General features: G+C 42.0%; 1 protein-coding gene across 1 annotated transcript in view; it reads left to right on the top strand.

Moving 5' to 3' along the window:
- The window catches only part of cntrl (centriolin), a 132081-nt gene that overhangs the window by 16659 nt on the left and 97984 nt on the right, over positions 1-17438 (top strand). Inside the window, exons 6-10 of the mRNA XM_041193665.1 lie at positions 3532-3718; positions 5723-5916; positions 13821-13940; positions 15120-15348; positions 16449-16558. Coding sequence (XP_041049599.1) covers positions 3532-3718; positions 5723-5916; positions 13821-13940; positions 15120-15348; positions 16449-16558 — 840 coding nt within the window. The remainder of the gene's footprint in view (positions 1-3531; positions 3719-5722; positions 5917-13820; positions 13941-15119; positions 15349-16448; positions 16559-17438) is intronic.

The raw sequence follows: 17438 nt of genomic DNA, 5'->3' as shown, positions 1-17438 counted from the left end.
AGGCTTCGGCCCTCCAGAGGACACCCGCCAAAGTCATCACAGACAGGGCGTCACAGTCAGCAGGCTGCCTTCACCTCTGCTGTGGATTTCTGAGGAGCACCAAGACATAGCGGCAAGTTTAGGAAAGATAGGTAAAAGTAGTTGTACCGCCTGGCCACGGGTATTGATCACTTGTACATACTGTTCACTATTGTCAACAAACTCCTAAGAATGTCTCCCTGCCATTGGCTTCTTGTTCTAAATGGCAGTGTTCTGGTCACTCAGATATGAAACCTTTCTGCAGAAGATAAAAGGCAGGTGTCTCAGTCCAGGGCCTCTTCCCTGTGCTCTGTGCAGCTTTCAGACCACAGCAATGGTCCAGCCTCACACTCCCTGGAAATATTACTGATACCTGCACGTCAGCGGTGCTGGTCATTGTTGCCAGAATGTAGTGGGCAGGTGCCACAGAGTTCCCTCATACTCTCTGTGTGCTCTCAGCACCTCTAAGGTGTGGCTGGCCCCCATTGCACCAGCATCTGAGACCAGTGATGCTGTGCACCAGCCCTGAAAGGCTGAAGTGCTGAAGGCGGACACAGCATCAGATGCGTCTAAAGTTTCATGGCTGCATCTCTGAGATGGCTCTGATCATGGAGTGCAAGCGAGCTACCCTCAGCCAGACAGGAGTCAGACATTCTCAGAGGCTATGTGAGATCTATGGAGTGTCCTCACTGCATCTTGTCATTATCTTCCTGCAATCGAGCAATTATTAGGGCCTCCATTGTATCTCCATGACAGGAGCGTTCTCAGAGGGTATTGGCGCTGCCATAAGCCAGACTTGAGTCAAACGTTCACAACTGTGATGTGAGGATCTATGAGGACACCTCACTGCATGTTGTCATCATCCTCCACAGATCCTGGTGGCTATGAGGGCCTCCCGAGTGTGCCTGCCTCGCCTACCCAGTCCAAGAGCCTCTTCCCCGTCATTTTCACCTCCAAGGACCCCCTCATCCTCATCCCCGTCGGCAGTGTCCTCATTGGAGGAGACATGCAGCTCCTCCGTCTCCTCCTCAGCCAGCTCGTCCCCCTGTTGCAGCACCAGGTTGTAAAGCGCGCAGCAGACGACGACGATGCATGTCACCCTTTGCGGACTGTATTGAAGGCTCCACCAGACTGAAGCGCATCTTCAGCATCCTGATGGTCTGCTCCACCAAGTTGCAAGCTGCTGCATGAGCCTCATTGTAGCGTCGCCCTGCTGCACTCTGAGGCCGCTGCACAGGTCTATCAGCCACGGCCTCCGTGGGTAGCCCTTGTCCCCAAGGAGCCACCCGTGCAGCCCCTGTGGACCCTGGAAAACTGCAGGGATCTGCAAGCGACCCAAGATGTAGGTGTCAAGCACACTCCTGGAAATCGTGCACACATCTGCAGGATACATTTCTGGTGGTCACATAACACTTGCACGTTCAGTGAGTGGAAGCCCTTGCGGTTGATGAAGCCCACTGAGTGTAGCAACGCAGACCTGAGCGTCAAATGAGTGCAGTCAATCACGCCCTGCCCCTGTGGGAATCCCAAGATCAGGGCGAATCCAATGGTCCTTGCATCCTGGCTGTCTTGGTCCCGGGCGAAATGCACAAAGTTGTGTGCCCTTGAGAAAATGGCATTCGTGACCTCATGGATGCATTTGTGGGTGGCGGATTGTGAAATGCCACAGAGATCACCTATGGAGCCCTGAAGGGAGCCACTGGCATAGAAATTGAGCTCCGTGGTCACTTTCACAGCCACTGGTAGTGGATGTTCTCCATGTCCCTTTGGCACCAAGTCTTGAGGTAAGTGGCAGATGTGAGCCATCAGGTCCCTAGACATGCTCAGTCATCAGCCAGACTGGGTCTCAGTCAGCTGCAGGAATGGCAGGCAGCATCTATAGACCCTGGGTGTCTATAGGCGCCAACCAGCCACAGCTCCTGGGCAGCGTGTGCGGGAGCCCATGCTGTCCCTTCTTCATGAGGTTGCTGCTCCTGCCTTTGCGCAGCCAGGAGCCTCTGGGGCCAGGCATCAGTTGCTACCCCCACCGACACCCCTGAGGCCTGTAAACAACAGGCATGCTATGGAGAATGCTGCTGCTCACTCATCTCAGTTACCCCAAAGTGAAGGTCACTAAGTGCACGTAGCCTGCGTGCTGTTGTGAAACACTTAGGCTTGCTTTCCTGCCTAAGTGAATGGATGATATGGCGGGGTTCCAAGAGTCTGGTGGGGTGGCCTTTGAATCATATGCTGATGTATTGCTATTAGATTCTCACCGACCGATGGTGGGAAACACGGCCCGTTGTCAGTGAGCTGAGTGGACGATCGCCGTCGTGAAGCAGATAGCACCATATTTTGCGCACACACCACCTATCACACCTGCTGCCAGCGGGCTCGGAAAATTCCGCCCATTGTGAATTTCTGAATGTCAGGTGTGATGTCTGACTTTATGAACTTAATCCATATTCCTGACTGCTATTCTGAATGTTCTTTTTCTTCTAGTGCGCCATAACTGAAGGCCCAGTTCTACATTCAATATTAACTTTTAACTTTTGGGGCATAATTTTTCACAGTGTGTGGGCGCATGCCCAACCCGCTTGAGCGTGAAATAGCGCGTGATGACAGAAAGCGAACATCCCGACATCATTGCGCACTTGCATTATATTTTGGTTGGCAGGCGCGCGCGAAAGACGGAAGCGCGCCCGCTGACTATTAAGAGGCCTTTTAAGGCCATTAAAGACGTAATTAACTGAGATTTTTCATTGCCCATCCAACTCTACAATTGGTGGGTGGACAAATCTGCCAGGCGACCTTTGCAGTTTTCAGGAAATCTCATCCAAGGGCGGGATGAGGTTTCGAATATTAATTAAAAAAAAAAATAAAGATGTTTTGACGGAATTTTCAACATTCATATTTTCCAGTGACTGATTCTGATGCGAGGGCATTTTTCCCGGTTTTTAAAATCTTTATTTTTTGCATTTAAATTCTTCAGCTCCCTGAAGCAGCTCGCCGTCCTCCTGCCCCCACCTTGGCAGCACTGGGCCTTTCAGCACGCCCTTCACGCTGGCTGGCTGTTAAATGCGTTCCCCGGCCGCTCCCGGGCCCACCGATCTAAAAATCCTGCCCTGGGATTTAAAAAAAGCACCTTGTACATCTGGGGTTAAGGGCACTTTTGTTCATCAAGTTTGTAAAGAAAATTACTTTGTTTGGTCACAACATAACTGGAAAATCTGCTGTTAGTAATTAACCTGTAATTTGTGCATTTCCTTTTAATAGCTGGACAGGAGGGGGCAAGGGAATAAGTAAAAGTGAACTAAAACTTATTTGTTTTGGCCTTTGGGAACTCTGAATTATGTATTTAAGAGCCCAAATTTTCTTATTGGCAATTGTTTTAAACAGAATATATGTGTTTTTTTTGTGATGACAAAATGATGTTTCTGTTTAGACCAGAAGATTAATCTTGTGATTTCATTTGTAAGATACTTGATGTATTTCTTGTGGATGACCTAATAATTTTCCTGTTTTACGTCTTAGCTCCAGGATGTAACTAAACTGAAACCTCTGAAAGAGTTGATGTCGCTAACTCTGGCAGATAATCCCGTTGCTCGCCTTCCACATTATCGGTTGTATGTCATATACCATTTACGTACGTTGAATTGCTTGGATGGACAGCCAGTAACTATCCAGGAGAGGCAAGAGGCTCATGAACGATTTAATTTGGGTAAAATAAGTTCTGAAACATGTATGATTTTATCCTAAGAATACTTTAACCATGTTTGAATAATTGTGAAATTAAATTAGCCATTTAAATCTGGAGGTCAAGAACACTTTGTCTAAGTTTAGGCCCTTTAAATATAAAAACTTGTGCATCTCCAACATTTTCAGTTTTCATTTCAGATTTCAACTTTTCATGGATTTCCTTTTAATTTATAATTAATGTAATAGCTCTTTTGGTGCTTTTAGTTTAGATTTTTTAATTGCTTAAATAGTAAGATCTGATGATTTATTTGTGAGAATATGTTTGGGAAGAGTCACAGAGCTTGTAATTATCAAGGAGCCAAGTTATTATTGGTATGCATTAAACATTAATCCATGTACTTAATCTTACTTCATATTATTTTAATTGTTTCAGTTGTTTGAACTTCCTTACACTGTAAATAGCATCCCAGCTCCAAATTATGTCATCAGCACTTACAGTTGAATTTTTAAAAAATCAATCATATATTAAGTAATTTTTTTAAAGGGGTACTGAAAAGATTACCTGTTTAGATTAGGAAACAAGAAATTTTAATATCAAAGACCCAACTTTTGCTATCTGTGGAAGATGCAACTAATGTTTTATTTGTTAATTTTTAAAAACTACATTTTGGAAATAGCTAAAAAAGCAGAAAAATTACAAATGCTGAAAATCTGAAACAAATTAATTCTGGAAATAATTAGCAGGTCAATTATGAAGTCGTAATGTCATTGCGACACAAACATGTAAAGATGTAAATGAGTTAGAATCCATTCAGAGAAGGTTTACTAGACTAATACCATGAATGGGTGGGTTGTCTTATGAGGAAAGGCTGGACACGTTAGGCTTGTATCCACTGGAATTTAGAGGAGTAATAGGTGACTTAACTGAAACCTTTAAGATCCTGAGGGGTCTTGACAGGGTGGATGTGGAGAGGATGGGTTCCTCTTGTGGGAGAATCTAGAACTAGGGGTCACTATTTAAAAATGCGGGGTTGCTCATTTAAGACAGATGAGGAGAAATTTTTTCTCTGAGGGTTGTGAGTCTTTGAAACTCTCTCACTCAAGAGACGGTGAAAGCAGAGGCTGAGATTTTCTGGCCCCGTCATGGGTGGGACCCTCCGCAGGCGAGGCGACGCCCCAGCCAGAAGTCCATTGACTTGTGGCAGGACCGGAAGATCCCAGTGGCGGGCGGGTGCAGAAAATCCTGTCCAGGGTCTTTGAATATTTTTAAGGTAAAGCTAGATAGATTATTGATTAACAAGGGGGTGAACAGTTATCAGGGATAGGCAGGAATGTGGGGTTGAGGTTGCATTCAGATCAGCCATGATCTTATTGAATGGCAGAGCAGGCTTGAGGGGCCAAGTGGTCTACTCTTACTCCTAATTTGTATGTTTGTATGTATGTAACATCTGTAGGGAGAACAGAAAAGTTAATGTTTTAGGCAAAACCTTTCATTAGAACGAGAAAATAAATTAAAGATGAACATCATTCAAGAAGGAGCAGAACAAAGGGAATGGAAGGGCAAGGAAAAACAAAATAAACACATGAGAGAGATTAAATATGCTTAGAATGACATAAAAAGGAGATGATATTAAATACTGTGGTCGTATTAACATGAGATAATAAGCATGATTAAAAAAGGCATTTAAGAATGTGTTAATAGCTGTGGCAGTGACATGGGGTAGGAAGTAAAAAATAGCAGAAGTTGGTAAGTTGTACCAGGAGCCTAAGAAGAAGAAAATGCAATCCAACACAATATCAAGATTACCCCCCCACCCACCGACCCCCAACTCGTCAGCATGGTGTTCCAGCTACAGTTATCCACGTATAAGCACCGTCCAAAATCTCTTCTCCAAATGCCGACACACTCTTCCAATGTCAGCAATGGACATTATAATATTGATTGTCTGAAATAATTGAAGTTAATGTTAAGGCCAAAGTCATAGTCAAGTTTGCAATTTATTTTGTTTTTCCTGTGTCGATGCAGAAGAACTAGAGAAACTTGAGAAGGATCTCAGAAGGAAGATGAAAGAGATTGAGCAGATGGAGGAGGAGCAATCTAAGGCAATAGAGAACATTAGAAAGCAAGAACAATTGAACAAATCACTTAAACAAGAACAAGAACAACAGAAGAACAACTGCAAAAAACTGGAGAGAGAGGTGGAGACCAAGAATGAACTGGTATGATTTTAAATTAATAACATTAGAATGGTTAAAGCATAGAAAGAGACCATTCAGTCCACAGTGTCATAGCCAGCTCTGTGTGGGCATAACTCATCCGGTGTCGCTCCTCCTCCTTTTTCTCATAGCCCTGCAAATCTTGTTGTTTCAGATAATATCCATTTCCCTTTTGGACAATTGAGTTTTCCCCCATCACAGTCTAAGACAGTGTGTTCCAGATGATAAAAATTGCTGAGTAAAAAAGTTTCTCATGTCACCACTGGTTCTTTTACTCATCATGCTAAATCAGTGTCTTCTGATTCATGACTCTTCTGCCAATGAGATAATTTTCCCCAGCTACTGTGTCCCAGATCCCTCAAGATTTTAAACACCTCTATCAAATCTCCTCTCAACTTTCTCTCCTGTAAGGAGAATAGTTCCAGCTTCTCATTTGAACTATTCTGGTAAATCCTTTCTGCACCCTGTCACATGCCTTCACATCCTTCCTAAAGTGTGGTGCCTAGAATTGAACAGTATTCCAGTTGAGGCTGAAACAGTGAGAAGAATTCTCCCGTCGGCGAGCGGGGGTGGGGCCCGCTTGCCGACATGTAAAATGATGCGCTGTGATGTCGGGCGGGTGTCCCGACGTCACCGCACGTCATTTAGATTGTCAGTTTGGTGGGCGCGCAGCCATGTCAGCCGCACACCCGCCGAACTGTCAAAGGCCTATTAAGGCCATTAACAAAATCATTAAAGCTGTTAAGAATGCTGCCTGTCCAACCCTAGGGTTGCGTAGGCAAAGAGCCCAGGCAGCCTTCGTGTTTTTCATGAAACCTCATCCATGGGCGGGATGAGGTTTCTTGAAGGGTTCATTAATTAAATTAAAAATTTTTCAAAAAATGAATGGACATGTCCCAGCTCATGTGACAGTTTCACATGAGGGGACCTGTCCTTAAAATTTTTTTTCACCTTTATTACAGTTTTCAAGACTTAAACTAATCTCTCTTTCGTGTGCATGCCTCGACTCGGAATCCCCTCCCCCGCCTGCACAGGGAGCGCTCAGCCTTTCTGAGTGTGCGTCACGCTGGGTGGGCCTTAACTGGCCCGCCCACATAAAATGGCGTCTATCGGGTTCGCGCTCGCTCCTGCCCACCCCCACACAACCACCTGAAGGGGGGAAAATTCAGCCCAGTGTTTTATGAAGGTTCACCATAATCTCCTTGCTTTTGTACTCTATGCCTCTATTTATAAAGCTCAGAATCCTGTGTGCCTTATTAACCGCTTTCTTAACCTTCAACAATTTGTGCAAATGTACCCCCACATTCCTCTGCTTCTGCACCCCCTTTAGAATTGTATCCTTTGTTTTATATTGCCTCTGCTTGTTCTTCCTAAAAAATTGCATTGCTTCACACTTCTCTGCATTAAATTTTATCTGCTACTTGTCGGCCCATTCCACCAACTTGTCCATGTACTACTGAGGTCTAACAGTGGAACAAAGAACAAAGAAAAGTACAGCATAGGAACAGGCCCTTTGGCCCTACAAGCTTGCGCCAATCATATTGCCCATCAACTAAAACATTTTGCACTTCCGGGGTCCATATCCCTTTATTCCCATCCTATTCATGTATTTGTCAAGCTGCCTCTTAAACACCACTATCGTACCTGCTTCCACCACCTCCTCTGGCAGTGAATTCCAGACACTCACTACCCTCTGCGTAAAAAACTTGCCTCGCACATCTTCTTTATAGTTTTCTCCTCTCACCTTAAATCTATGTCCCCTAATAATTGACTCTTCCACCCTGGGAAAAAGCTTCTGACTATCTACTCTGTCCATGCCACTCATAATTTTGTAAACTTCTATCAAGTCACCCCTCAATCTCCGTCGCTCTAGTGAGAACAATCCAAGTTTCTCCAACCTCTCCTTATAGCTAATAACCTCCAGACCAGGCAGCATCCTGGCAAACCTCCTCTGCACCCTCTCCAATGCCTCCATATCCTTCTGGTAATGTGGTCACCAGAATTGCACACAATATTCCAAGTGTGGCCTGACCAAGGTTCTATACAGCTGCAGCATGACTTCCCAGCTTTATACTCAATACCCCTGCCTATGAAGGCAAGCATGCCATATGCCTTCCTGACTACCTTATCCACCTGCGTTGCCACTTTTAGTGACCTGTGGACCTGTACGCCAAGATCCCTCTGCCCGCTGATGCACTTAAGGGTTCTGCCATTTACTGTATAATTCCTGCCTTCCAAAATGCATTAACTCACATTTGTCTGGATTAAACTCCATCTGCCATTTCTCTGCCCAAGTCTCCAACCGATCTATATCCCGTTGTATCCTTTGACAATCCTCTTCACTATCTGCAACTCCTCCAACCTTAGTGTCGTCTGCAAACTTACTAATTAGCCCAGTTACATTTTCCTCCAAATCATTTATGTATACCACAAACAGCAACAGTCCCAGCACTGATCCCTGTGGAACTCCACTAGTCACAGCTCTCCATTCAGAAAAGCACCCTTCCACTACTACCCTTTGTCTTCTATGACCAAGCCAATTCTGTATCCATCCTGCCAGCTCACCTCTGATCCCATGTGACTTTACCTTCTGTACCAGTCTGCCATGAGGGACCTTGTCAAAGGCCTTACTGAAATCCATGTATATAACATCCACTGCCCTTCCATCGTCGATCATCTTTGTCACTTCCTCGAAAAACTCGATCAACTTGGTGAGACACGACCTCCCCTTCACAAAACCATGCTGCCTCTCACTAATACGCCCATTTGCTTCCAAATGGTAGTAAATCATGTAAGGAAGAATCTTCTCCAATAATTTCCCTACCACTGACGTGAGGCTCACTGGCCTGTAATTTCCTGGATTACCCCTGCTACCCTTCTTAAACAAAGGAATAGCATTGGCCATTTTCCAGTCCTCTGGGACCTCACCTGTAGCCAGTGAGGAAACAAAGATTTCTGTCCAGGCCCCAGCAATCTGCCCCCTTGCCTCCCTCAGTACTCTGGGGTAGATCCCATTTTGCCCTGGGGACTTATCCACCTTAATATTCTTCAGGACACCTAACACCTCCTCTTTTTTGATCTCAACATGATCCAGGCTATCTACACACTCTTCCCTAGTCAAATCGACCGCTAAGTCCTTCTCTTTGGTGAATACTCACGGTGCACAATTCTTGCAAGTTTTGTGCCAATTTTGAAATTGTACCCTGCACATCCAAGTTTAAGTCATTAAGATATACCAACAGAAGCAGTAGTCCTAATACTGATCCCTGGGGAGTCTCACTCCAGTCCGAAAAATAACCATTCACCATTATTCTGTTCCCTGTCACTCAGCCAACTTTGTATCCATTCTGCCATTTTCCCTTTCATTCCATGGGCTTTAGCTTTGCTGACAAGCTTGTTATGTGGCACTCATCAAATGCCTTTTGGAAGTCCATGTGCACCAAGTAAACTGCATTATCCTCATCAACTTTCCCTGTTACATCATCAAAGAACCCAATCAAATTAGTTAAACATGATTTGCCCTTAACAAATCATCTTTCCTTAATTAATTCACATTTGTCCAAGTGACAGTCAATTTTGACCTGGATTATTGTTGCTAAAAGCTTTCCCACCACCGAGGTTAAACTTACTGGCTTGTAGTTGCTGGGTTTAACCTTGTGTCTTTTTTTGAGCAAGAGTGTAGAATTTGTAATTCACCGGTCCTCTGGCACCATCCCTGTATCTAAGGAGGGTTGAAAGATTGTGGCCAGTGCCTCAGCAATTGCCACTGTTACTTCCCTCCGCATCCTCGTATGCATCTGATCTGGTCCTGGTGATTTATCAACATTAATTGCAGCCAGCCTTTCAAATGTTCCTCTTTATCAATTTTTAGCTGACCCAGTATCTCAGCTACCTCCTCTTTCACCACGACTTTGGCAGCATCTCCTTCCTTGGTAAAAACGGATGCAAAGTATTAATTTAGTACCTCAGCTGTGCCTTCCTCCTACATGCGTAGCAAGAGGCTTGGAGAGTGAGGTATCAATGCAGAAGGTTCTGTTGGACTGAATCCATGAGCACAGTTGCACAATCATCTGGAAATTCCTCAGCTGCTGATGGCATGATGAAACCTGTGTTTAAATGTGATGTTGCACCCCTGACGAAGTAACTTCAGAGGAGTGGGAACATTTCCAGTCACTCAAAATCTCTGGTGGAGATGTTAACCTGAAAACAAAGCTCCAAGTAATTCAAACTTTTAACAATGTTAACAATGGTTTTTTTGACGAGTGTTGCATACTGCCCAAATTGATAGAATGGTGTCACGGGGACGGGGGGTCCAAGGTAATGGTTGGGGGTGGGGGTGCGGGTGGGGGTGCGGTTTCACCACCCCACTTCCATTCCTGTCCATCGATTGGGCGCAGAGTTCCTGTCAACAAGGCCTTGCCCTCACGAAGCTGCAGGCAAACCCAACAGGGTTTGCTGGGCAGCCTCCGGGAACCAGGGGAGACCCGTTAATCTCTCCACTACCATTAAACTCTGGTGGGCTCAGAGGTAATTGGTTTTAAGTGGCTCATTTATGAGCCTAATTGGTATCCCACGGCCAATGTATGGGATTCCCACGCGGGCCTTTCCCGCCCCCAAATTAATTAGGGACTGTTTTCCCTACACCAGAATCGGAAATGGGTACTCCTGACTGATTCTTTCAGCACCTGCCCTTATGCTTTCTCTGGCAGGCTCCACTAAATTCAGCCCCTTTTGTTTCACCTTATTTGGGATCGATAGACTAGAATGTTACATAAAGCATCTCAGAGTTCACTTCTTCAATAAAATTTTTGATCTGTATTGTTAAAGTGAAGTATCTGAGCTTGAAATCCTGCTCTGAGTTTGACAGCAGAAGTCTGTCTGTCAGATGAATGTGCTTAGATAAATCTGATAATGTATAATGAATTGTTGTGTCATCAGTTGTGTATGGCTTTGAGGTGTTCAAAAGCGTAACCAATATGAAGAATAGAATCAAGTTTGCCATCAATTCTGGAAGGGACATATGCTATGTATACTTTTACACTCTTTACAGATATTTATAATTGTGCTGACAACCTGTGCTTGCTTTTCTCCTTTTAGCTGGTATCATTGGTTATTCACAACACTCTCCCCGCTGCGTGCTGCATCTCTGTTCCCAGTGAAGGTAGCCAGTAGAAAAATAGAATGTACAGCTCATCTATTTTTGTCATCAGCTGATCTGCCTGCATGTTAAAACATGTAGAATTTTTGTTTAAACAAAAACAACATTTGTGCTGTACTTTGTGCACTGCTCTTTTACCTGCATGCAGTAAGCACAACAGCTAGCATGTTTGCAAATGCTGGCGGCTGCAAGATTTTTTTTTATTTCCGCTTGTGCAAGCAACTTGTTTTTAACTGAAAGTTTTTCTAAAACCATGCTAACAAGTTGTATGATTCTAAAACATTATCCTATTGAATGTTTCAATTTACTCCTTTTTTTTAACCTGTTGCTTTTCTGCAGTTTTTTCTGCCCCAGCTATTGAGACTTTACTGCACACTTTTCTTCAGATATTGCAGCATGTAGTGCTCCTGTTGCATGCAATAGGGATCACACAAAAGGATTTCAGTGGTTGGAGTGCAAAATCAGGCCTGAAGCTTCTTATTAAATAAAACATTACATAATTGCTATAACAGAAGACAATATTTGTTATGGTTAATGCCTTTGGAAAACCTGAAAGACTTTGCTTTAGTGCTCTAGATCAAACATGCTGTTAAAAATGCTGGTCAGCTTATAGAAATAAGAATCTTGCAACAGTCAAAAATTAATACATTCAGTGAATGAATAAAAGTTTCCAAACATTGCACCAATAATGTGGGGCTGAAATGATTGGAGGATCTATCACTAGTGGTGGTACATTGAGAAGTGTCCCAGCTTTAAACCAGAACAAAGTGCTGGGAAACAGGGTGGCAGCAGGTTTCAGAGGTCAGGGTGCGATCCTGGAAGAATTTTAATTGGGGACCTTGGAGTCAGTGGAGATTGATGAGGACATAAGACATAGGAGCAGAAATTAGGCCATTTGGCCCATCGAGTCTGCTCCGCCATTCAGTCGTGGCTGACAAGTTTCTCAACCCCATTCTCCTGCCTTCTCCCCGTAACCTTCGATCCCCTTACCAACCAAGAACCTATCTATCTCGGTCTTAAATACACTCAATGACCTAGCCTCCACAGTCTTCTGTGGCTTTGAATTCCATAGATTCACCACTCTCTGGCTAAAGAAGTTTCTCCTCATCTCTGTTCTAAAAGGTCTTCCCTTTACTCTGAAGCTGTGCCCTTGGGTCCTAGTCTCTCCTACTAATGGAAACATCTTTCCCACGTCCACTCTATCCAGGCCTTTCAGTATTCTGTAAGTTTCAATCAGATCCTCCCATATCCTTCTAAACTCCATCAAGTATAGACCCAGAGTTTTCAAATGTTCCTCATATGTTAAATCTTTTATTCCTGGGATCGTTCTCGTGAACCTCCTCTGGACCTTCTCCAGGGCTAGATCATCCTTCCTGAGATATGGGGCCCAAAATGCTCACAATATTGTAAATGTGGTCTGACCAGAGCCTTATAAAGCCTCAGCAGCACATCCCTGCTTTTATATTCTAGTCCTCTTGAAATAAATGCCAACATTGCATTTGCCTTCCTAACTACTGACTCAACCTGCAAGTTAACCTTAAGAGAATCCTGGAGTATGACTCCCAAGTCCCTTTGCACTCCAGATTTCTGAATTCTCTCCCCATTTAGAAAATAGTCCATGCCTCTATTCTTCTTACCAAAGTGCATGACCTCACACTTCCCCATGTTATATTCCATCTGCCACTTCTTTGCCCATTCTCCTAACCTGTCCAAATCCTTCTGCAGCCTCCCTGCCTCTTCAATAATACTTGTCCCTCCACCTATCTTTGTATCATCTGCAAACTTAACCAGGATGCCCTCAGTTCCTTCATCTAGATCATTAATGTATAAAATGAAAAGTTGTGGGCCCAACACTGATCCCTGCGGAACTCCACTAGTCATTGGGCACCATCCTGAGAAGGACCCCTTATATTATCCCTTATGTTTTAGAACTTCAGGCTGGGTGGATATATAAGGAGTAGATTTAGAGTTTGTGTAGTTAATGGGACTGACAGGTCAGTTAAGATTTATGTTTCCTACTTTTATTAGATTGTTAAGAATCACAGAAGGAATATTTTCAAAATTATCCCAGGTGTGATCTCTGTTCATTATTGTAATTTTAACTGCTTGTGTGTGTGTGTGTGCTTGTGATTTGACACGTATTGAAAAAGATTTGAATAACAAAAAAAGGCGGAGAAATCTGTGATTATTTCATCTATTGAGCTGTTAAATATCAAAATTTAGTCGTTTAAAATAAGCGATCTGCACACATAAAATATTAGGATTTTTGGATAGTGACTGCCACATGGAAAACAGCATCTTTATACGTACCTACAGGGAGCCAATAAAATTGTCAGAAAATAACTTTAGGCTTTGAAATCATTACTTACGAGTATCAAAGAATTTCTTTTGATTCATTTGATTTGCAATGATAGACTTCGCTTGTCATGGAAACATCTGGCTGATTGTTTTCATATGTTTTAGAATGCTGATTTAATGAAAGATAATTTCCATCACTAAACAGAAACAAAGGAGATGGGTACCTCTTTTACTGGGGAGCATCACACTTGAATCTATTGTCTCACAGTGCTTTTTATGTTATTGACTGATCACCTGCTCTTCTGCCTTAGAAACGTGGGAGCAAATCAACTTTAAGATGTCAAGAGGAGATGGAAGAACACATTTCACAAAAAAAATTGCATTTGTTAGACATGATAAATACAATGCTTTGGTATTTAGTTTTCATATTTTTATTTATCCTCTGCGACAGCTGAAGCAGAAGACAGCAGAGTTAACACGGGCCTGTCATAAGCAGTATCAGCTGGAACAGGAATTAGCATTTTACAAGATTGATGCCAAGTTTGAACCACTACATCACTTTCCAGATGCGGTAATGTATAATCTTACTTTATTAGGTTGCTTATCTATTGATGATGACCAAATCTGATGGAAAGTGTGTTAAACCTGATGGCACAAAACCAAAGCATGTGATTACTTGTCCTATCTATTCTGTGTTGAACTGTTTGCGCATCCAGCAATTCATACAATTACACCTGTGGTTCTTTTTTTACCTGATTTGAGTCCATCATTTTCAGCAAGTTGATTTTTGCTTATCTTTCAAACACTAAAATGCAAGTGCAAAGTAAAGCAAAGTACAGTTTTTTGGGGTTTGTTTCCAAAGAAGTCATTAGGAATACACAGTAATACACTGATTTTTTTCTCCAATTAGACTGTGAAGTAGCAGGGCAGGCATAATTCTAACATAGTGATAGTTTGAAATGTAAATTTTCTGATTTCACTGCTAAGGAAGCTCTTGATTTTGGCTTAAGAAGACAGGGAAGGAGAACTTAAGTGATAAGAGCAGGAGTAGGCCATACAGCCCCTCATGCCTACTCTGCCATTCAATAAGACCATGGTTGATCCTCTGCCTCAAACCGGCTTGCCTGTCTGATTCCCATATCCTGACATGGAATGCATAACAGAAGCTTATTTCCAGCTAAGAGTAAGAGAAAATTAATGCACCTGTACAAGTTACAACTGGTTCTTGAATATCTTCTGGCAACCAATTTGAGTGATTTGGCAAAGTTCTGGAAATAAATCGATTCACTTGCTCATTTGCAGAATGCTATGTGAGACACAAAAAGAGGGTCAGAACAAATTTTCTGAGAATCTGAACACAATCATTAATAATTTGCTTCTTTTCATTTTGTATTTTCTGTTACAGATCTACATTCTTATTTTCACACGCTTCAGCCTTTTTTTGGTACTTAATAAGCACTTTGATGTGACATTCAGTATTCTTATTTTCTATTCATTATCACACTCAGAGTGATTTTACCAACAACTTCATTAATGTTCTTTTCACAAATTCCTTTGGACATGGCTTAGTGTTTTTATTTTGTGCAAAAGGTCACTGGATCTTAGATTTAATAGCTTGTACCATAAGGAAAGAAAGACTTACGTTTATATACCACCTTTCACAGCTACAGGGTGTCCCAATTATTGACAGCCAATTAAGTACTTTTGAAGTGTAGTCATAAATATTATTTTTAATTGAACCATTTTACAGAATTTTAAATTAGAAGAAATCCTTAATGAGAGCCCATACATTGGGAAGGCTAGATACAAGAGAAACCTCTACATTCAAGAGGAACATATCGCTGATCCAGTGCAGCATGGAAAAGTTGGAAAAATTGAGTTTGATGAGGATGATCAGGGAAAAAATGACGAAATGAGTGCAAAACCTCATCAAGCACTGGATGTACAGCTGGAAGATAAAGAAAAGAAAATTCAGGAAGGTAAAGAATTTTAGAATTATATTTCAGAATTATGCTCTTATTTAATAGGGAAAGGTCAATTAAAGTTGTTTAAAAAAAAGTTTTTAAAAATGTGTTTAAAAACTAGACATATTTTAGTGAGTGGAACTCTCAAGAATATTTTAATCAATTACTTTAATGACCTAAACCCATCTAAGAATTTTTTACATGATAAATGGGCTACAGCGCATCATGCAAAAACTGAGAAACCAGGAATCTCCCAATTTTGATCCCTAGTCTATTTGTTCTTGGTAAGAGCACTGACATTTGGCCTTGGAATACCTGATTAGTGGAGGATAAAATCAGCAATGATTTCTGCTACAAGTTGCCAAACAAAGGCCCCCTTCTGGAAAGTGTACTTGGGCATATTGTTGGGTGAAATGTCAATCAGGTTCAGTGTGATTTCATCTACTCATTGAATAGCTCATTAATGTTCACTATCATGTCTGATGTTAAGAATGACACCACTGGAACCCTTCAGGGAAATAAACCGTTTTTAAAGTTCTTTAAAATTGTTACATAAAGTTCAAATCACAAAGACCTTACTTTAGTATTGAAAAAGGTATATTTTCTGAAAATAAATTTGTTTTGAAGTTATAAAATTCAACATCTGTTTCATTTTCCCACAGATGACATTTATAAAGTAAACTTCATTTGTTTTTCAAACTATTTCATTTTCAAATGAAATTGCCAAGCTCTCTGATATTGATAGTGTTATACTGAAGTTGTGAAATTGGTGTAATGCTGTGTGTCAGTATAACTGGATCACTATGAAGAAATACGTAATACAAAAGCTGTATTTTCACACGTATATATCTCAGAAAAGAACCATGAAACAAGAACTGTAAAGTAGGAGTGTGACTTTTACATTACTGTGGTTGAGGGAATGGATTCTACTGTATTAAATTTCATGAGAAATTTCAATTGCAAGCTTGTTTTCTGAAACATAAAATGAAAATTTCCCAACCTACTGTGATTGAGAGTTCCAGGTGAAACAATGCAAAAAGCAAAGAAATACTAATAATAATGCTGCTTAATGTTCACATTTTCATGTAAGCTGTGCTTATGGTCATTTTTCATAGCTGAAGAGTCATTACGGCAATTACAGAGTGAAAAAGAAAGGATGCAACAACAAGTTTTGAGAACAGTTGAAGAGCTGAAAAGTCTAGAGGAGTTGGTAGCACAAAAGCGGGTGTGTATTGGTTATTTAAAATTTAAATATCTTGGAGCTACAAAACTGCAGTTGAAGATTATTTCATCAGTGAGGGTTTTCTACACGGACAAACTAAACTAGTGTAGTTAGTACAACTTTTACAAGTACACGCAGCTGTTATGTATTTCTTGGTGGTTGGACAATAGGGTCAGAAAATTCTGCTGGTGAGATAATCTAATTATGTATCAATTTAAATTTTCCTGGTAATGGTGTGAATAGTAGCGCTGTCATTCTGAATGTACCTTCATGGGTATATTAAAAATAAATGCACATGAAAATTTGTGTACTTTAAATATATAATGTCTGTAAAGTTCAAGAAGATACATTTTGCATTTTGGTAGTTTAGGAGCAGTCTGACATTTTAGCGCAGTTCCATTCCTATCTATCCAAAAGCATCTGCAGCAATGACTGGGCAACGTACAAGCTTGGGCTGATAAATGGCAAGTAACACTCATGCCAGACAAGTGCTAGGCAATGACCCTCTCCAACAAGAGACAATCGAACCCTTGACATTCAATGTCATTACCATTGCTGAATGCCCCACTTGGGGGTTACTATTGACAAGAAACTAAACTGGACCAGCCATGTAAGTACCATGGCTACAAGAGCAGGTCAGAATCTGGGAATTCTGTGGTGAGTAATACATCTCCTGATTCCCCAAAGCCTGTCCACCATCTACAAGGCACAAGTCATGAGTGTGTTGAAATACTATCCTTGCCTGCAATAGTGTAGCTCCAACAACACTTAAGATGCTCAACACCATCCAGGACAAGGTACCTTGCTTGATTGGCACCTCATTCACCACCTTAAACATTCAGTGCCTTCACCACGGATGCACAGTAGCAGCAGTGTATACCAT

This window comes from Carcharodon carcharias, chromosome 8 (genome assembly GCF_017639515.1).
Source record: "Carcharodon carcharias isolate sCarCar2 chromosome 8, sCarCar2.pri, whole genome shotgun sequence".
NCBI lineage: Eukaryota > Metazoa > Chordata > Chondrichthyes > Lamniformes > Lamnidae > Carcharodon > Carcharodon carcharias.
The sequence above is the reverse complement of the archived record's forward strand: the minus strand, read 5'-3'. Positions and strand labels throughout refer to the sequence as shown.